The sequence below is a fragment of the Ascaphus truei genome, chromosome 1 (genome assembly GCF_040206685.1).
Source record: "Ascaphus truei isolate aAscTru1 chromosome 1, aAscTru1.hap1, whole genome shotgun sequence".
Lineage (NCBI taxonomy): Eukaryota > Metazoa > Chordata > Amphibia > Anura > Ascaphidae > Ascaphus > Ascaphus truei.
The window spans coordinates 342,756,429-342,778,166 of NC_134483.1; the positions used below are offsets into that span (position 1 = coordinate 342,756,429).

The following is a 21,738-nucleotide window of genomic DNA, read 5'->3' on the forward strand; positions in this document are numbered from 1 at the left end:
GATCCGCTCCGGAGACCCCCTGCTTCAAACCTAAAAAGGATAGCAGCAGTGTTACTAAAAGCTAAATTCTATATACGCTGAAGAAGCCATTCAGGCCGTTTTCGGCTGAAAATCCCCAATGATTTAAATGAGAAAGAAAAGCAGTTCAGGAGCAGATAGGATTTACCCCTAAATTGTGATTTGGTTTCAGCTGTGCAAATCTGTGCACTATGTACATGTTGTATGTAAATTAAGAGATCTCTCAAGACAAGGTATCCACATGCTATTCAATAGGCCCCTTGCTGTCTTTTAGTGACAGAAGAGGACACAGGAGAAGAAGAGGGAGGGGGACACTGTGGAACCACAGGGGTTATAGATTAGGTGTTGCTGAGTTAGATAATTAAGCAGTTTATTCTTGCCATGATGTGGCAGACAGCGGTGCCATTTATCAACCATCAAGGGAGAGGAGATAGTCTTAAAAAATCTTCACTGGGCCATGGCCAGGGGACATAGTATTACTGGGTTAAACGTTGGCATCTATGCTATGTCCCGTCTTCACGTATGGCTACCATAAAGCAGGAAAAATTTGCTTCCTCCAGCGACCTTTTCAAAGACACAGTAAAAAGTGCAAATAGCTTGGCCTTATCTGCATCACACATTGGTTAACTGCAAAATAATGTTTAAAAAAAAAAGGAGAAAAATGCTTAACCATTTCATCTTATCCGCCGTTTTCTATGTTGTGGCAGTTAACATGTACAGTACTGTATAATTTAATATGTCACATGCATGTCACCTAAGAATATTCCTCCTTTCAAAATCCATCTCTGCAACTTCTCTTTCTGCTGCCCTCCAGCTATAAAGGAAAAATACCAACTATCCGTCTGCTTCATTCTGTTTCAACTCCTCTCACCACGCGAACAAGGAGGGCGAGGAACTGATTCGTCAATAACACTGCACATTGATACTATTGCTGGTAAAATGCCTATTTGGTTTTTTTTTTCCCCCAGGGGACGGATGGTCCACTTGGTCCTCATGGTCCAGCAGGTCCCAAAGGAGACCGAGTAAGTATATAAAATAAACCAAAGGCATAACACAAGAGGATTTTTTTAAGGTAAATGTCTTCATTGTATATTGTTCAGTATGCTGCACATTTGCTGTTCACACTCTGGGGGTTAGTCATTAAAGTGCGGTAGGGCAGATTCGGCATTATTGCACAAAAACTCACATTGACTTGAGCATGGGTTTACTTACGGTAATGTCCAATCGGCACAATCGCACTTTGGAGCGTCTGCATTAAACTCTGATATTGCCAATGTGAAGCAATTCAAATATTCTGTTTTTCGCCGTATTAACGAGAATTATTTATGCAAAAACCATGGAAGGTCTGACGTCTCGATTGTGTGCTCAGTTTGCTACAATAGTGGCTGGACACTTACACTCACAATTCTCACCTGCCTCAGGTAAGTAGGTACGTGATTAGAGCTTTTGCAGGAAAGGAAAAGAGCAAATGTTTTGCTCTTGACTATATTTGAAATAATTACATTTGCATATTCCTGAGGTATCTCAGGTGTGTTCACACATATTTCCCCACATGGATGATAGATTTTTTTGGAAGTGTATGTCAATGGTCACTCTCATAAATTGACCACTCTCCTTCCTTCCCCCCTCCTTAACTTCCTCTTTAGCAAAACCCCTATTTTGTCTACCTCACGAAAGGCCGTGACTTTCTGTGCTATCTGCAAACTTGCCTCAGAATGCAGGCTTGCTGACAGGATCAATGGAGCTCAGAATTCCACCCACTACTTGCACCCCGGGTCGATTGTTGAGCGGTGGGAAGGTTACTTGGCCCTTTGTGGAGCACGACAGGGGTTGGAAGTCACATGAGGGCATTTGTGAAACGGGGGCTTGCTGCTTATTGCTGCCGTGGGGGAACCCTGGAAGTTCACTTAGTCTTTTCTGTCGGGACAGTTTGGCTACTATCTCCAATCTTTGTTATGTCAGCAGCATGGGTTAATGAATATGTCATTTTTCTCGTTTGCCTCGTTTGCATAACAAAATTTGCCAATCCCAGAGAAATGCATAACCGGAACCAAATCGCGTCACAAACGTGTTTTCGCCCACGCGATAAGAGCGTAATGTTTATGGCAAAATGCACATGAATAGGTCTGTCCTGTGTTCAGTCGTGTGTACGTCATAAGACCACGACAAAGGAAGTAGAACCTGCTTTACATGTTTTTAGCTTTCTACCCCTGATTTTACTCTACATTTTAAATAAAATATAAATACATGGATTTCCTAAAATTAAACATCAATAAAAAAGAGAATATGACAATAAGCGCGATTGAGTAGGGGATATTTATTTGCTGTGATATTTATTTGCTGCAGTGTTTAGTGTTTCCATCAAAATAATAAGAATCCTTGTTCATCAATGTTGATATAATGGTAACAATTTCAGGGGGACCGAGTTTAAACACATGCTGTCCTGTAGGGAAAAAGCGAGAAAAAGGGGAAAAAGAGAGAAAAGATGTAATCATAACATCAACATAATGCCTCCCCTAACAGGTCCTAATACTTCATGCTGTATAACTACTCGCTTGCATTTAGCTGCTTCTAAACAGCTACAATTGATGCTGTAGTACTTCACAGAGCACCCTACAGCTAGGCTGCTGATTACCTTTACTAGTGCAGGCACTTTATATATGAAGAGGCGGTGTTATGGAGAACTTTGTAAGATGGCAATACAATACTGGGTGATATTGATGCTCAGCAAAGGGGCTTGCATTGGGAGAGGCATAGGAGAAGTGCCTGAGATAAATGATTATGGCAGCAATATTTTGAGTGTAAGCAAATGCAAATACCTCATTGTGTAACAATGATTATTAATGCTGTGTGTTATGCAGGGAGAAAAGGGAGCTGTTGGTGACCCGGGACCCAGAGGACCTTATGGATTGCCTGTAAGTCATATAAATTGATTGGTTGTAGATTTGATGCTGTGTGGGTTGATCAACCTGTATTATGTTTGCAAAATTAACAGTACAATGTAATTAAAATGTTGAGCTTTACACACACAATGAGGTCTGTGTATTAAGGAGATATGAAGGTGTAGACATGCAATATATTCCAAACGTTAATCAATACCTATGGACTTCTCTACTATGTGTGAACATCTAGTAAGCTTCTTTCCCCAAACGATGGCACATTTGAAGCCGGTAGGGCAGTCGTGTAAGATGTAGAACATCTCTGCGTTAGCCGTTGGTTGACATTCATAAAAGGAATGAGGTGACTAAACCATAAATAAGAAACCAGAACATTATCATTTGAACCTCACATTACTCGCTTCTTCTCTACGTCAATATATCCATAGTCCACCAAATGATGCAAGGGCGGGACTAAAACTGACCCAAAGCACTGTGAGGACGTTTGCACAGATATAACGCTACTGAAGGAGTATTTACAGCATGATAAATGTTTCTGTGATCTTTTTACAGGGTAAAGATGGGGAGCCTGGCATGGATGTGAGTCATTTGATATTAACGTGTGGAAATTGAATATATATATATATTATATGTATCAATGCATGCTTCATATACATACCTTGTTGCAACATAATTTTTCATATAGTTTTATTTTCTCATACTTTTAATTTGCCTGTTTTCCATATATTTTTCAAAAATATTCTTTAAATAAAATATAAATCAAATATATATATATTTTTCAAAACAGCAGGAGTTTATCAAAGGAAAAGTGGCATCGTAGGACACGTAGATGACAAGAGAGAGGTTTTATAGAGAACGAAAAGTAGGCACAATTTCTTTTTAGCAGAAAGCAAGTATCAAAAGCTGAAAGTGCCCAATACACAAAGACACAATGCAAAGGAAGACTTCATTCACAGACAGAAGATGGCATGGAGTGGCTTAGAGGATGAGTGTATATATTATTAGCTCTAAGTCTTCTTACTGAAATCAGGTTTAATTAAGATTACTACCCCCACCCCCCCCCCCCCCCCCCTTTAATGCATGCATTCTGGTCAGTTAGACAAGGTGTTCTTGTATATTTTTTCAGGGTTTTCCAGGTCCTCGAGGAGAAAAAGGTGACCCTGGAGAAAGGGGAGAAAAGGTGACTGAAGTGTTCAATGAATGCTAATATTACAGGCTACTAGCTGAGATGGCTTTAATGTGTCATAGGTGCCATAATTCCAGTCTTCAGCCTGTGTGCCAAATGACAGCATGGATTTTGAGAATGGCACTAGGAATTTTTTTGTAATACTCAGCCAATATGGTTTCTTCTTAAATTGCTTACACATACATATGTGTTTAACAACTTTGCTGCTGGAAGAAGGGCCTAGAACTCAGTTATTATGACAAAATTTCATATAGCGACAATGAACACATTGTTTTTATTTAAGTCATAATCCCCGAAGAACAGGGCATTACTGGCCAATAATGCCGTTCTGAGGGGATTGTCACTATTATAGGCTAAAAGAGGCTTTTTTTTTTTTTTACATTTTTCATTTAAAAAAATACAGTTTTGTACAGTTATTTTGATTTTTATCAACATAATTTTCTACATTTTCTTTTGTGCTTTAACTGTACTTGTTTATTATAAGAAAATTGTAAATACACTAAAGCTCCTTTCTATATACACAAACACACACACACACACACACTGCAGCCCTCTCTGTACACACAAACACACAATGCAGCCCCCTCAATGCACACACACTCTGCAGCCCCCTTCTATACATACATACTCTGCTGCTCCCTCTATACACACAGACTCACAATGCAGCCGCCCTTTGTACACACAAACACACAATGCAGCCTCCCTCAGTTCACAAACCCACGATGCAGCCCCCCCCCCCCCTCCATCTGTACACACAAACACACACATAGCAGAAACACACACACACATGCACTCACAAAACACACACAGCGGACAGACACCCACCCACAAAACACACGTTAATCCTAAGATTATAAAATTATGAATTCCATTAAGTATTAATAATAACAAATTACTTGTACATACTTACATGTGGAACAATTACTGTGTACGACCAGCTCAGGGACCTATGCTAGCTGCTGCCTAAGACAGGGGCGCGCAAACTTTTGTGTATGCGTCCTCCTGTCTGCTCTCCCCAACCCCCTTACCTTTTCTCCGGCGTCATCTGATGTCACGACGTCATGTGATGTTGTGCTGCCATTACAATGTGTTGTAATTTGACCGCACTGCATCATTTGACTCCGCGTTGCCATGGCGACGTGTCACCAGGAGCCACTGGAGATCAGATAGGGTATATACAGAGGCCTTGCGCGCTCCCCTGGCATTTCATTTAAATATTGTAGGGAAGAGCGCAGGGCCTCTGTAAGCATCACCCCCCTCCCCCAGAAAATGTAGGGCTCCCCAGTTTGCGCACCCTGGTCTAAGAGACGCATGGAATACGCCTGTTGAAGAGAAAGGGCAGTCTATGCATTATATAGGCTGTTCCTTAATTACTTTCCCGTTATTGAAAGCAAAGTTGTTTAACAAACTAACTCTTTAGCAAAGAGTTAAAAGCACTTTTGACTCTATGACAAGGAAGTTGAGAAGGGCTGTTTTTATACGACAGCGTGAGTCATTTCTCAAAATACAGGTGACTTCCTATATTTGCCATTTCTGTGAGAGAAAAAAAAAGGGCTCTACAGTCAATAACATTGAGTGAATTAATATAAAGAAAGACTTCTCCAATCTATTTCCACCTTGCAGTAAGGTGTAATATGTCAGGTCTGCCATATTTTTTAATTAGTTGGATTATATCTTTACAATAATTCAATGCAATAGGCCCCGTCTGGGTACTAATATCTGACCAAATGCTCATACTTCATATATTCAGAAATATTTATGCAGTGATTTTTTACTGCATCTTAAACACTTTAATTAGTTATATTTTTCAGTGCCAAAACTCCAGTGAAAAGGGAAAAAGTGCGCAACTAGTGTTATAATAAGTGACGTGATGAGTCATAGAATAAATAACGTGACCTTGAACAGAGCGTCTGCAGCTGCGATGGAGGGGGGGCTCAGGGACCCCCTGTACTAGCAGAAAAAGACAGAAAAGACACAGCGCACAACGCTCATAGTGTAATAAAAATTATATTGACATGGCTAATAAAAAGGTGAGTATTAAGCGTACTTCAACAAAGTGTAAAACAAACAGTTTCGGGATAATGTTACCCAAACGCCACAGGAAACCGGAGCAGATGTCCTCGCATGGATATGGACACTGGTGCCTCTGGTACACAGTCCTGTTGGGGTAGATAGAAAGCCTTTGAAAGTTCTACTCCCACGACACGAGTTAAACGTGTGCTGCTGTCCCATGCAATGCTAATAGCAAAGCGGAGCTCCACGCCAGCTGGATTCTCTCTCTCCCCTCCGTGCACAACACTTCCGGGTTGGTGACGTCACCGCGGGGAAAATCGCCGATTTTGGCGCCGTTTTCGCTGGGGCTGCTCGCGTGATGGGGTAGTTGTTAAAGATCAAACTCTTGACAGCTTTTCCAATGCATTTCGAAACCCGTAGGTTTCTTCATCAGGGAATAAAGTTGAGTGGTATTGGAGGAATTATAAATACCCCGCGATCGTACCTCATTGGCTAATCCTGCTACTCTCACAACCAATTTCTATTTTCCCCGCGGTGACGTCACCAACCCGGAAGTGTTGTGCACGGAGGGGAGAGAGAGAATCCAGCTGGCGTGGAGCTCCGCTTTGCTATTAGCATTGCATGGGACAGCAGCACACGTTTAACTCGTGTCGTGGGAGTAGAACTTTCAAAGGCTTCCTATCTACCCCAACAGGACTGTGTACCAGAGGCACCAGTGTCCATATCCATGCGAGGACATCTGCTCCGGTTTCCTGTGGCGTTTGGGTAACATTATCCCGAAACTGTTTGTTTTACACTTTGTTGAAGTACGCTTAATACTCACCTTTTTATTAGCCATGTCAATATAATTTTTATTACACTATGAGCGTTGTGCGCTGTGTCTTTTCTGTCTTTTCCAAAACTCCAGTGTTGTAATTTTAACTATAATTTTCGTAGGCGCTATTGTCTTAGTATCCTTCGATAGAATGTACTGAATAAAATGTGGCATATTTTTCCCCCCATTTATTCTATAGAAATGACAGTTCCAATTTTCCTTTGACGTATTGTTAAAGCTCAATTTATTGGGAAAAAAAACAAACTACAGAACTTGCCCAATCAGACACTCAAAAATGAAAGCGGTTAGGTGCTCTAATACAGGGGTGCTGAACTCCATTCCTCAAAACACCCCGTCCTCCCCCAACAGGTCAGGTTTTAAGGATATCCCTGCTTCAGCACAGGTGGCTCAATCAGTGGCTCAGTTAAAGAGGGGCCGTGAGGACGGGAGTTCAGCACCCTTGCTCTAATAACGGGCAGTTCACAGTAAAAGTAAGTTACAGCAATCAGAAAAGCACCTCACACAGTGACCAAGGTATTCATGAGAGACATATAACAAATCAAGAAGCGTAATGAATGTACACAATAAATCCTAAGGCAATCCTGTGGGATAACATGTTGGCTGTGTGACTAGGCCTTGGCCATGTTTAGCGCTTGCTGGCGGAAGCGTGCTGACGCGCGCTCCCGCTCAGCGCTGGGCCCCTACAGCCGCAATTAGAGCGGCTTTAGTAGGGGCTCACCTGCGCTTCCGCGCGCTTGCGGAAGCGCAGGTCTTAGGGGAATTTAAAATTCCCCCGCTTGCCGGCGCGACAGGCCGGTCACGTGAGTGGTTCGCCCAGTGAGGGCGAACCAGCTCCGTGACGTCACTGAACCGCCCCCGGCCAGTGACGCGCCCGCCCCCGGCCCGCCCCGGCCCGCTCCCTGACGGCTCGCTGACAGCGCGTGCGGTAAGCAACCGCAAGGCCAGGGAAAGCACCCGCTTTCCCTGCGCCTCAGCGCGCCTCAGCACGCCAGCAGGGAGCATGGCCGAGGCCTTACTGGACATGTCTGCCGTCCCTTTACTACCAGAGGTGTCTGCAGTGAAGGGGTGGCCCTGCTATGTCTCTCATGAATAACTCCTCTGAATGCTATAGTACAGGGAAGCCGTGAGCGAGTTTAATCAGCTGGTGATGTGAGACATTGACTGCTAACCAGAAACATAATATTGCTTTGTCGAATTTATTGTTTCCGTTAATTTTGCGTTCTGCCATTTCATTCCATAATTGCTTTTGTTTTGCATTTTTCTGCCATAAATTTTATTCCAGAGAATGTTAAATGTCTTGTTTTTTTTACATCTTTCTTTCCAGAGGTGCATTCCCTTCTCCTCCTTCAACCTGTGTTCTTTCCTGCAACTTCTCCTCCAATATTTATTTCCCCCTAAAATAAATTCTCCCTACAATGGTCCAAGAGGTTTGTTTAAGAGATAACTGCCTAGTTTCAGCTCTAAACAGCTCTGAGATTGAGCAAATCCTATTTTACAGCACTCACGTCAATTGGGCTTCAACTGAGCAGCAATCTCTAAATAATCCCCTACAATCTACCCTTGACTGCTATCCATTGTTATACTAATACTGTGCCTCTCCCCTCCCTTTTTTTTATTCCTTTACCTATATGGCTTTTCCTGCTTTGATGAAGAGAGCATTTTAACAGCATATTGATGATGGGTAGGAAGGACATTTACCTCTGTCTTCTGCATCTCATAACAATGAGTCTGGCTAAAATGCCACTTAAGGTCCTTTCCCAACATGATTTAAAAAGTACAAAAAAATAAATAAGGGACAAATCTTGTCAAGCACAATGGTGTGTGTTATACTCACAAAGCCAGTAATACACACAGCCTCTGTGCTTCTGAGCTGGAAACATTGCTGAGATAAGACAGAATAAACAGTATCATGTTTTTATTGCAACATGTCTGCCCACAAGGAAGGTTTCAATCTGCATTGCTGTTAAGTTTCTTTACACTTTAAAGCACGGGTGCGTAACTCCAGTCCTCAAGCCCCCCCTCCCCCCCCAACAGGTTAGGTTTTTAAGATATCCCTGCTACAGCTGTGGTGGTACAATCAGTCCCTGCTTCAGCACAATTGTGCTAAAGCTGGGATATCCTGAAAAACTGGCCTGTTGGTGGGGCTTGGGGACCGGAGTTGTGCACCCCTACTTTAGGGCATACTATCTGCTATGCTATGCAGATTCATCCAATATGTCTCAGAACAAAGTTATCAGCAGTACATTGCCTACATACGGTGCACAAACTCCCCTCTCTGGCACCAGCAGACCACAGTGGTAAATGTCACCTCAATCCCTCCATTGGCTGAACTTTTTGGTCCAATACATTTTGTTTTGTCCAAACCATTGTATCCACAGGGGGAAAAGGGAAGGAAAGGAAAAAAAGGGCCTAAAGGGGAGAAAGGAGAACAGGGTGCCCCTGGATTAGATGCACCTTGCCCATTGGTATGTCTCACTCCAAAAAAATTGGTCATCCTGCTATGAATTCTAACGTGACGGAAAGGAGCAAACATGCAACACTCAGCAGCCTCGTATTCTGTCCTGCGATATAGAAATTATATAGATGTACATGACAATTCTTTCTTGTTCTTTTGTGCTTTCAATTTTCAGCGCCAACAAAGTTAAACCAATATTCATTCCACGTCCATGTGTAATTTGCAGTTAACCCCCTTTAGATCATTATCTCCTCCCTAATGGAACTTAGATTCAAATCCTGCAGTTGTTCCACAACAAGACAATTGCTGTGTATAAACACCTACAACATTGCAACTGTACCCCGGGCAAGGCCGGTCCCCTCTCTTGGATCTTATGTGGCCCATGATTGATGCCCCATGTTTGCTCTTTTCCCTTAGTTTTTCTCCTTTTTTTTTGTTGGTTTTCCTACAGGTAAGTTAGCACCCGAGGTTATATCATTGTCAGTAACATTACGAGTTAATCTTTACAAACAGGGTTTCCGTGGATTAAAGGGGGAAAAAGGGGAACCAGGTCAACCTGGCCTGGATGGGCTGGATGCCCCTTGCCAATTGGTACAGTATTTCTCTTTCCTCTCCACCCTGCATGTGAATCCTTGTCTTAACAATCAATGCAAAGACCCACTTTGGGAACTCTTTGCCTTGTACAGAGTCTGCATGCTCCTGCATGAGTTAAGTTTCTTCTATACCGATTAATGCGAGATTTCCTTTCCCTTTCCTCACCCATCCCTGTCCTCATTCTGTCTGTCCTCCCTCTATATTTTCCCTCAGAATGTTTTTCACACGAGCATACATGGAATGGTTTGCTCACATAGACACACGTAACCCTGCGGTAAACACAGATAACTGCTGCAGAGCTCTTACATTGGGCGGCTTGTGATAGCCTGCAGTTCAGTTAGAACTTGATAGAAAAGACGAGCAGGTTATCTACGTAGAGACATAATAGCTTGCAGCCCGGTCCTTTGTTTTATACACCCCTTAGAATTGTTTCATTTATTAGTTTCCCTCTGGAACTTACTCCTCGTAGTTAATTTCCTAGTTGCCTATCCTTATCCTTATCTCAGCATGAATGTAAAATCCCGCCCATACTAAAATGATACTAGTAATCCCTTTCCTTGTACCAATATGGCAAACACAGATCTTTCTCTTGAAACCGCTGTAAAGTATCTACCTCTCACACATTGCTTCCAAGTAAGGTGTTGTGGCACCCACATGTATACATTCAGTAGGGGAATGAGTCAAACTATTTTAAAACTGTGTGTCTGGTTTGTTTTAATAGTTCTCTGTAACAAAAGGAACAGAGACCACTTTTTCAGTATTTTGCTGGGGAAAAAATGGAGCATGCATTTTGCACAAAAAAAGCATATTTGTTTTCTATGTCTATTATATATATTATGCCATTTATATCTGGAGAATGTGAACAATCATGTTGATTTTGCAAGTACACTCATAAAAACATTGATTATATATAGCAGGTCAGCAGAACATTTGCTGGCACACAGTTATTTTGGTATATTACACTTTCAACAGTAAATGTGTTTGTAGAATAAGAAAATTGCTTCTCAGGATTGTCAGCAGTCACAAAATCCCAGTCCAAAGTGACACTCAAGCTTACCTGATGAGACCTATGATAATAGAGATATATGTACCTGGTAGAGCCAATTCTTATATTAATAAGCTACTTGGCCGTACATCAAGATTATGTTTCTGCTAGACATGCACAATCAAGTGTACTTCCGTGTTTAGGGGAAAAAAAAACATGTTTTGCTTCATGATTTAGATGCGGTTTTTAGCTGGCCTGGACCTTCACAATGGTAACCTCCAGATAGAAATGGCAGATCATTGCTAGTCACCAGTTCATACATTCAGCCACATCATTTTCTCAAAACAGATGGCTCACTTTGAACCTAAGATAGTTTTGTGTGAATATAAGATTTTGGTCTGCATGGCATCAAATCAAAGGCTCAGCCAGAGAAAGGGAGAAACTCAGTTTGGTATTCCCTCTCTTACATTTTAATTTTAAGATGTGACATTTCAGTTTCTGACCACTTCTAATGCAGAATATGATCTTTCATCTATCAAAAAGGCGCTCAGACTCAGGGGCTGTTGCTGTCATGTGATATCACTTTCGGGATATTACGTAACACTAACCTATCTCCTCAGAGCCAGTTTTGGGTTATAGTAATGATATTTGACAAGGAGCACCAATATGAGAATGACTGCTCTAGCACGGCGCAGAAAGGGTATGATCCGCAAGTGACTGCGCTCCTGATATGGTAACCATGCTTCTGAGTGCCAGTGTTTTCCCATTATTGTGGTCTGGCTGTGCCTCTGATTAAGATGAGATGAACTGTGTAGTTGAAAGCAATCTGATTTTAGGAATCATTTTGCAAGAGAAAGCAATATCAATAATTACTTGTAGTGTATATTATCATTATGAATGGATCACTATGTACTGTTTTTATGCTTATGAAGTTTGTATTGAGTGAAAAATAGATTTAGCTTGAGATCAGATCCTTAATGGGTGGGGATTTGTATCTAATCGGGATTAATCTTGAACTGTATTTAACCTTGGTATTGTATATTTTATGCTTGGAATAGGGACCAGATGGACTTCCAATGCCTGGTTGTTGGCAAAAGGTATGAACTTACTAATGAGCAATTATGTTTGGAGTGAAACTAACCAATTTAATATCAAATAGTGTTAATGTCTTAAAAACATTCAGCACATGTATTTGATGCGATATAAAATATTGCAAGATACTGTATAAGGGGATCATTTCTGGAAACATTTTATTGCGAGAGTGTGCTGGCCTGATGTGAAAGGGATCAGTGCATTAATTATAAACACTGAGCTGTACATACAAATGATAGCATTAGATAAAAAGCATCAGCAAAGTACCAAGAGAGCCACGTAAGGAACGTCTTCCATTAGCAACAAGTAGCCCTGCCAATTATTCTGTGCTTTAGGTCATAATCAAGCGTAGGAAGCTTTTTCTTTTTTCATTTGATGATCTGGTCATTTGATCCACATGTATTATTCTAGCTCGGACTTTGTTCTTATTTTTACTTTTTAAAACAACCAGAGTGCTGAGTATTTTCTGAGAACTTTCGCAAAATACACTTTTGGAAGGGTTAGATCCTTATACAATGCTAAGAAATGAGTACCAATTGAATAATTTAGCATCCTAAACTGCAGTTATCTTTATATATGACCCACCTATCTTAAACTAGACCCGTGTTTCTTAACTCCCCCTGTGGGACACCCCAGCCAGACCAGATTAACCAATGAATTACCAAGCACTGGTGTTTACATTAATCTTATGTGTGATTAACTGGTTGTTCCTAAAACATGGCCTGGTCAGGGTGTCCCAAGGAAAATATGCAGTTGATAATGAGCATTACTAGTCCTTTAATATACAGAAACTCTAAGTTCCTGAAAATGATGTACTACGACTCATATCCTCCTATATAGCTGTACTTAAACATATCCTCTTTTGTAACTGTATTTAACCCAAATGTGTTACTGGCTTTTCTGACCGTAAAGGGATTTAATTCTAATTGCAGCATTGTGTACTGATAGTATATGTGTCAGTCAATGCCTCTGTTATCTGTGCTAGCTAGTTATGGGCACAACAGCATAAAAAATAATGGTGCAGGCACAATAGCACAAAGAATGAATGTTCTAGAATGTTCAGTAGCAGAATGAATGAATGTTGAAGGTTACAATATCCCTTTATATAGAAAATAATTCATACAATTGCAATGCTCAGAAAAATATTTTTTTGCTTTGTTTTATTTAAAAAATATACTACAGTTGGATTTTTGTCTGGCTACTAATTACCTCACAACTTTGTGTTTTTTTGTTTTGCAGTGATGAATCTAACCATGCAAGCATGAAGTTGTAAATAATAATCCAAACTTTGTATTTATAGTTGAAAACTGAATGATTTGAGCAGAAATGTTTACATGTACCTTGTTCTCCTTGTTTGCCCTAGTCCATCTTTTATTCACTTGCACACGCTGTGCAGCAGTGGTCAGAACCGCTGTTGAAATCTGCAAAACTATGGAAATATCTATCTATATATTTGATATATGACTATGTTTAGCGTAATATTTTGCTTAACTCACAGACATTTTCGCATACGGCTTGTTACATACCGGCAAGCCGCACGCCATGGACCAGTTGACATGAAAAGTAGTGACCAAATATGGGCAAACAATTATTAAATGTACTTGGAGCCTTCGGACACGTCGTCACATCCATGTTCATGCCACACTGCACCGCTGATTTGTGCCATCGCTGCTGATTGTACAGACTAAAGAAATGCATGAATTATGTGCCAAACATGTTTGTTGTGTGATTGAACCTCACATGCTAACTGCCTGCTCGCCGCAACTTCTGACCGAGCCTTCTGAATATTTTCCTTTTGTTCGTTCTAAGGGGGTGACACCATGGCTTATAGCCAAAAAGAGATAAAGGCAGCTGGAATAGAAACAACAAATAAAAGTTATTACATTTGGGGGACATTTGGCCCAAACTGCAAGTCGTTGGTCTCCTACTTGACGAGCCTTTTGACCGCTGAGGCTTATTGATCCTGATTGTCTTCAGCACCTATTCGTTTCGTGCCACACGTGACCTTCAGGAAGCAGAAGACGGACCACATTTTGACGACAGGATCTGTCACAGAGATACAATAAAGAATGGAGCTGGCTGCGGCAAAGGCTGCAGCAGCCTGTAGCTGGAAATAAATGCACAGCTGGACAAGTTCCACTGAAAGGAGATGCCTCCCAAACTCACACCACTCTACAGAAACAAAGTGGTCTTGGAGAAAGGGATAGACCTCTCAATGTTCTATGACCACAATAGGCAATTAGTATGTATAATTGAACTAATTCAGCTTAAGCATAACATATACACACAAAAAAAAGAAAAAAAATGGAGCTTTTGAGTAAATGATGTGTTTATTAATATTTTCCATTATTGGCTCCAAAGGTGTTTTTCAATGGTCTTTAGGAAATCTGTAATAAGGGTTTGACACTAGTAAACCTCTTGCTTTAAGATTTGTTCCAGAGACGTTAAACCTGATGGAAGCCAAGGGGTTATGTTCTGTGTCTATACATAATCTGTTGACATGGTCAATCAATGACTATTCGTTTTCTCTTCTAACGTTTTGATAATTTGAGGGCTTTTTCACAACGCTGTTGTATTGCCACACGGGGTAAGCCTTTGAAATAAATAGGCTTCCTGTGCATATAGCGCTTGCAACCACTAGCGGGTGACCCCTTATGTTAATGTTAACAAGTTATCTTTAACGAGAGTGGTTAAAAATAGACAACAGCTGCTTAAGAGATTGTAGTAGATGTAATATATTATTCATTTCTTTCTCATTATTGTTTGCTGGATATGCTACAGGAAGAAAACAGTGTGTGTTTTTCCTATACTTCTTTAAAAAGCATCATTTAAAGATGCAACTTTAGATTGAAACACCATTTTTGGTTCTGTTTTGCAGACAAGAAATACTTATTATTTCATTAGAATAGATCATTTTAATTGACCACTGTTGTATGTCTGTAGCTACTTAGGTCCATATCCACAAAAGGGTGGTAAATTTTAGCACACCTCAGCTACTATTCATATGAATGGGAGTAAAGGCGTGCCAATGCTTAGCAACCTTTTGTGGACAGGGCCTCAGTGTTTTAATGCCTGTTTATTTTATTTTTTGTCTATTCATCATAAAACAACATTTGTGATGCTGAATTGCAAACCACATGATTCATGAACTGTGCATGTTAATTCATCCAGACGAATCCACTGTGTGTTCCAAAAATGCAATCCCCTTATCACATGAGGGCATGTGAAATAATGTAATGCAGAATGGAAACAAAATCATTAAGAATGGAGCAGTGGATAAAATAGATGTTTTTTCACCTGAAAACGCAACTCACCTGATATTGAGTCAAATGGCTGCAGTGAAAGTATGAATTCATTGTTATCACATTGTAGTAATATTGCTAACAGGAACACGTATACTGTACATGCAAATTTAATCCAAATTATTTCACTTTAAAAATGTTTGTGGAAAGAGGCAAGTTGAACATGCATTTCTCAGCATCATCAGTGTATCACGGCCCCTGATTTACCCTCCTGTATATGCTTAGCAATGGGGAGGGCTGACAGGGTGCAGTAGGAGGAGCAGTGCACCGTATATGTATTATAAGGAGATGTATCAATTTATGAGAGTTGGATTGTCACTTTTTCCCTTTTTTTCTGCACAAAAAAAAATCCGATTATTATTTCAGTGCAAACGGATCTGCCTCAAGTGTAAGAAACTTGCCGAATGGATTTTGTATGCTTTACTCTGGGCCAAAGGGCAAAATAAAATAAAAGTTTCATGTGTGTCTAACCACACTTTATAGTTGTTTGACACATATAGAGGTAGCCCCCTCTGTGTGGTACGAAGTACTAACCATCTTTTTTTTTTTTTGCACCCATTGTACAGAGAATTGATTTGATATATTTCCAATAAAGCATCTATTAACACCTAATATATATATATATATATATATAACACATTTGTGTACATACAAAATGTCAACAATAATGAATCCCATAGATGGTCACCAATTCTTAACGAGGACAATGTGGCAGATTCATCAAGTTCTGATGTCGGGTTGCTTACCCGACCGGGTGCTAACTCCCATTCAAGTCACAGACATTTAACACTGGATCGGGTGTAATACCCCACATCGGACAGTGATGAATCTGCCCCAATAAGTTAACATCAGTATTTGAAAGAAAGGTTAAATAGAAGAGCCGTAAGAAGAAAACCCCTCAAATACATGTCCCCTGGTTAAGAGACACAAACAGGTCATCATCACTTCCTAGTACAGAATAAATAGATGCATTTAACCATTTTACCTATTCCTCATATAAATATACAGATAGAAGCCTGTTCACTTTCAATAAGAGCTTTAGTAACTTGTTTCATATGGTTTGTTTTTTTCAATTTTTCAAATTTTTCATTTTTCTTCCTTGGTGCTATGCTATAATATATATACTTTTTGTTATTACGATGTATTTTCAACTTGAATATTAATTATTCTTTCATTTTAGTAGCATTCCTCATGTAACATTATTTCTTATGCTGAAAACCGAGGTTCTGCCGTTTTGGCCTTGCCTAGTATGGACTATTGAAAAGTAGCTTTCTAACATGTATTTTGGTTTGTGTGATCAGAAGTGTTGCAAGCATTTCTTTTGCAATGCTCTTCGCAATCTCCTAGAAAACACAAACATCAAACATACTGTTAGCTGTTACATATTTTTAGTACTCTGATATTCTATGTTTAAGGAGATTCATGTTTTCAGAAACAACTTAAGTAATTGTTTTGTTGCCGTTTAATTGTATTTATAAGTGTTTGAATCAGTTTATGCATTAAACTGTTACAAGGGTTTTTGCTGGTTTAGGTTTTACTTATCAAAGTTTTGCTCCAGCACAACAAATGACTCCAGAATTTCACTGCAGTTTTTCATATTGAAAATGATAGAATACAGTATATCTTCTGATTCTGTTATTCTGTCAGGCTTTTTGAATCAGTGTAAAAGTAGAGTCAAACTTTGATAAACCGAGTGGGTTTATACTTGTGTGATGTATTTCCTAATTCAAGAATATTTTTCTTTTTTTACTTAATAACTGTGCAGGTGTGAATCACTGGAGGATTCATCTATAGAAAAGCATTGTAAACAAGTGCTAAACAGTGTGTCACTGTATACTGTTCTGTACACTAACTTTGTATGTATCTACGGTATGCTTGTGCGATTTTTCTTTGCGGGGGCATTTGCAGAGAGTACACACAATGTTATATCATGCAAAGCTGTTACGACAAAATAAATAGAGTACAGTGGTTTTTCTAACATATCTGAAATAATTGTATAGCATTGAATATGGTGCAAATGAACATTATCTTAGTATTGCTACATCTGTCTTTTTTTAATACGGACATATTTTTGAAACACAAATAGCCTGAGAATTAGCATAGATTAACTTGTGACTCGATGATAGAAACGCGTGTTTAATCGCCAACGGTACATAAAAGGACAATGACTTTAGGCACTTTTTCTAATCATACCAGAAGAACACTAAGAAATGACATTGCCATACCTTTAACCTTGATTTTGTGAATAAATCAACAGAAGTCACCAATACCTTGGGAGCAAAGGCCCATTTGTGTTATTTGTGGACCGATTTGCAAATGTTCCCTTAAATAAAAAACACAAAGTGAAAAGAATCAGTAGATGTTTGCAAGTCTCCTGTCAACATGTTTAGACCAACACTAGGAAACTTGGCAATGATAACTGCCCTATTACAGTGCAATGCAACTCCCTGCATTAAAGAATAGAGGCGTGTAGCATTTAACTTTACATTTCAAAGCAGTTTTCCAAAAGAGCTACTTTCTGGTACAACTGTAGCATGGAGTTTTTTCCTTCACCTTTTTTTCCCCGATACTTGCCTCCACCTCCCGATGTGACTGTGTCAGAGGAGCTTAAGAAAAGTGCCTCCACCTCCCTATGTGACTGAGTGTCAGAGGAGCTTAAGAAAGGTAATGGACTTCAGGAGATTCTAAATCTACGTAAATTGCGGGAATGCGATTCTGACCATTTTTTTAGGAAGATTTATGCAGTATTTATGCTTAGAAAGCAGAACAAGAGAGAGGCTGCCTAATTTAAATCTTTATATGGAAAGTGGAACCATATATTTGCCAATCAAAGAGAAATGGTAATCTGGGGCTGTAATTTCAAAAGATAGCGGTAATCTTTACCCCAACTATGATTAAACATTGACCACTGGTGCAACCACAGTGAGTGGACTTGTCTATCCCAATTTTCTACACTTTCATCCTTTATGAAGCAATACAAGATGTTTTTTTTTAAATATATATATATATACAGGATTGAAGCAATGGGTCTCTGGAGCTGAACCCCATTAATTTCAGCTCCAGGGACCCCCTGCCTCTGGAGATACCTCCGTAGTGGGTGCCGGTAGGCACTCCAGGGTTTACATTATGTCTGCAGGCCAATAGAAAGCTGTGACATCACTCGGTGCAGCTTCCTATTGGCCTGTGACCGGGGGCTTTAAACCAGAGAGATTCCGTCACCCTCCTTGGAGGTAAGCATCTCCGTAAGCAGGGGGTCCCCACAGCTGAAATGAATGGGGATCAGCTCTGGAGACACCCTGCTTCAATCCTGCATTGAAAAAATAAAACAAACGGCTTTGATTGCTCCTTTTAGGAACTGAGTGCAATTGTTCAGTGTAACAGTGTTTAGGGCTCTGAATGTGCTGCTGTAATTACAACTTCCTCTTTTTCACTCATCACCATACTGTAAATAAATTACAAAAATGCAGTTGTCACCTGTAGTTTTAACCCCAAATTGTATGATGTGACTCCTCTCCTCACCTGAAGTACTGCTGTACATACAGTATGTACTGGTTGCACCATTACGTTAAATCACAATACCTTTTGTGGCCCTCTTTGCAGAGAAAAAAAAATAAATTCTACACCAGTTCAGCATGTCCATCTCTCTAAACCCACAAGAGGCTTTATGCTGACTGTCAACCTGTTATTGGAAGCAAAGACTTTGTCCTTACCCAAACATTTCTCAGATTGGCTGTAAATGTTTATTTGTAGATACAGGAATTGCTGAGAGAGATTATTTCTCAAGCCACAGCACCTCTGAACAACAATGACCAACAAGACCAATCATGTTACACTGGTTTAGCTAACTTATTCCAGTATCGTCACAGGCTGAGCTTAACTGTATTTTGTTTGCAACGTTGAAAAAATGCAAACGTTAAGATAATGTATTAAAAAGAATGGCAGAATCCCATAGGGGACATTATATAATATATCCATGCTATTTAATTCATGGGATATGCAGCTGTTTACAATATGCATGCACATAATTAGTATTAGCTGGCACAGTCATCATTGTGCTGAGCGCTGTATTGCAGTAAGGTTATCCAATACAAGCTTATCGTTTGTCAGGAGTTTTGCACTTCAATTTTTCACCGACATTGCTTACCCTGCCTGTTAAATGACATTTCTTCTTAATACTAATATAATATAATGGAGTCTTATTTCATTGTAAGATGAAGAACATTCCTACAGGCACAGGTATTCTTGCTAATTCATGGTGTCACAAATGTGCCAAATAGCTAATATGTTCATACGTTTTTGTTTTTTAATGCCGGGATACACTAAGCGCCGATATAAGGAGATCGTATTAATCTACCGTTAAGGGCAATTTAATTGAGTGGCAGGTAATGGTGAGTCAGGGTGCAATACCCTGCATCGCGGCTTGGTGAATGCCGACCCTAAAGTGCTATCATACACTATGGGCCATATTTACTAAGCAGTTCTGCCGTAAGGCACCAAGGAGCCTTATGTCTTAGCACCACTTAGAAACTAGGGCCTTAGGTTTTTGGACAATACATTTTTTTTTTTAATCTATTGAAGAGCGACTAACAAGCCAAAGAGATGCCAGTAAAAAAAAAAAAAAACGTTTTAGAGAAATAAACAACTAATGAATTTTTCTGAATCTCACTATTGATAACATAAAACAGTTGTGAATTACATGTTATTATTACCTTACCGTAAATATTTTGCATGCACTGGTCTCTAAAGAGATGCTATAACCTGCCTAAAAAGGTACATCAGTGTGACACACACTTCTCCAAACCTGATTGGCCAATTGTCTTGGCAAGGGAAAAGGGAACAGCAGTTGGCAGCTGCAAAGTGCACACCAATGAACCTCTGAAAACTGAATTATATTGGAAACGGTTCCATGATGTATGTTTTTTCTCCTAGAACAGCCTCATTATTATTTTTTCTATTCGTCACACGTTTAATGAGTTAAGTTTCAGATTTTGTGGATCAGTAGCAGGTTTTACCACAAACCCTAAACAGACACAATTGTTGCCACTTGTTTGTTACTTCAGTTTATGAAGCATAGTTAGAGTTTAAGGGCCATATTTACTAAACGGTGTTGTGGCATAAGCCATATTTTGGCCTGTACAGTAGGTGTCTTCCAGTGCCAGACGATGTCATACGGCAGAGCCCTGCTTAGTAAACACAGACCTTAATTTCTTGGGTTTGTTTTTCATTCAAATCCTATAAGCCCTTAGCTAACAAGTGACCAACTCCAGCTCTCAACAGTCACCAACAGGTCAGCTTTTAAGGACATCCCTGCTTGAGCACAGGTGGCTCAATCAGTGACTGTCGTAATTACTGAGCCACTGATTGAGCCACCTGTGCTGAAGCAGGGATATCCCTTATAACCTGGCCTGTTGGTGGCCCTTGAGAATGGAGTTGGCCGCTCCTGCCTTAGCTCATAGGCTACACAGGTTTATCTGGCAGCGAAAGGGTTAATTCGAGGAGGCCATGCTTCTCAGAACAATCAAGGGGTGCATGTTGACTGTGTGGTGTCTATGTCACTTACTGGTTCTTGCACACTGTGTACCCAAATACACTGCATGATCCTCCAGAGATGAAGCTCTTAACCTTTTAGTGGCAAAACGGATCAGCAGCACATTGCTTTGCAGAGCACTGGAGACCCCTCCGGCAGCAAAGAAGTGGAGATGTTTGCACCCAAAGCTGTTCTGTTGTAGGATTTTATGAAACTAGAATTTGTTTTTGAATTGCAGAAACATTGTATACCAGATACATTTGCATTATTACTCGCATCTCTGTGGCTTCACGAGATTACAGTACATGGGTTAACATATTGTTAACATTTATCCGGGTAATCATCAACAAGTGTGTGTACAAATGTAAGAAGACGCAATGTAGTATCGCTACGTGTTTTTCAAAAGATGTACGTATATTCCTTTTTCCCTTTTGTTAAGATATATATATTTTTTTTATTTCTATTTTTTACTTCTTTTTATTTTATTATATATATATATATATATATATATATATATATATATATATACATATATACATATATACATATATATATATATATATATATATATATATATAAACATCATGTATATTGTTACTGTGACAATTGGTTTTGTATTGCAGAATGCAAAAGGACTCCTATTAGAAGGAGCTCCTGCAAGCATTATGCTGCTATTGGTAAGACACATGGGTCGATGTTGTGATCAATCACATACAATCAGGGCCATATTTTCTAAGCAGTGTTAAGTCATAAACTGCCTTGCGGCCCAAACACTTGAATGGACTACACAGTAATCTTATGATTTAGCTGTGCTTCTTAAATATGTTCATAAGT

The 21,738-nt window shown here is 39.8% G+C and overlaps 1 protein-coding gene across 1 annotated transcript in view; it reads left to right on the plus strand.

Moving 5' to 3' along the window:
- COL25A1 (collagen type XXV alpha 1 chain) overlaps positions 1-21,338 on the plus strand; it is a 469,301-nt gene extending 447,963 nt beyond the window's left edge. Inside the window, exons 31-37 of the mRNA XM_075608347.1 lie at positions 987-1,040; positions 2,880-2,933; positions 3,468-3,494; positions 4,042-4,095; positions 9,918-9,995; positions 12,042-12,080; positions 13,885-21,338. Of these exons, the coding sequence (XP_075464462.1) occupies positions 987-1,040; positions 2,880-2,933; positions 3,468-3,494; positions 4,042-4,095; positions 9,918-9,995; positions 12,042-12,080; positions 13,885-13,920 (342 nt within the window). The 3' untranslated portion in view covers positions 13,921-21,338. The remainder of the gene's footprint in view (positions 1-986; positions 1,041-2,879; positions 2,934-3,467; positions 3,495-4,041; positions 4,096-9,917; positions 9,996-12,041; positions 12,081-13,884) is intronic.
- Positions 21,339-21,738: the final 400 nt, after the last annotated feature.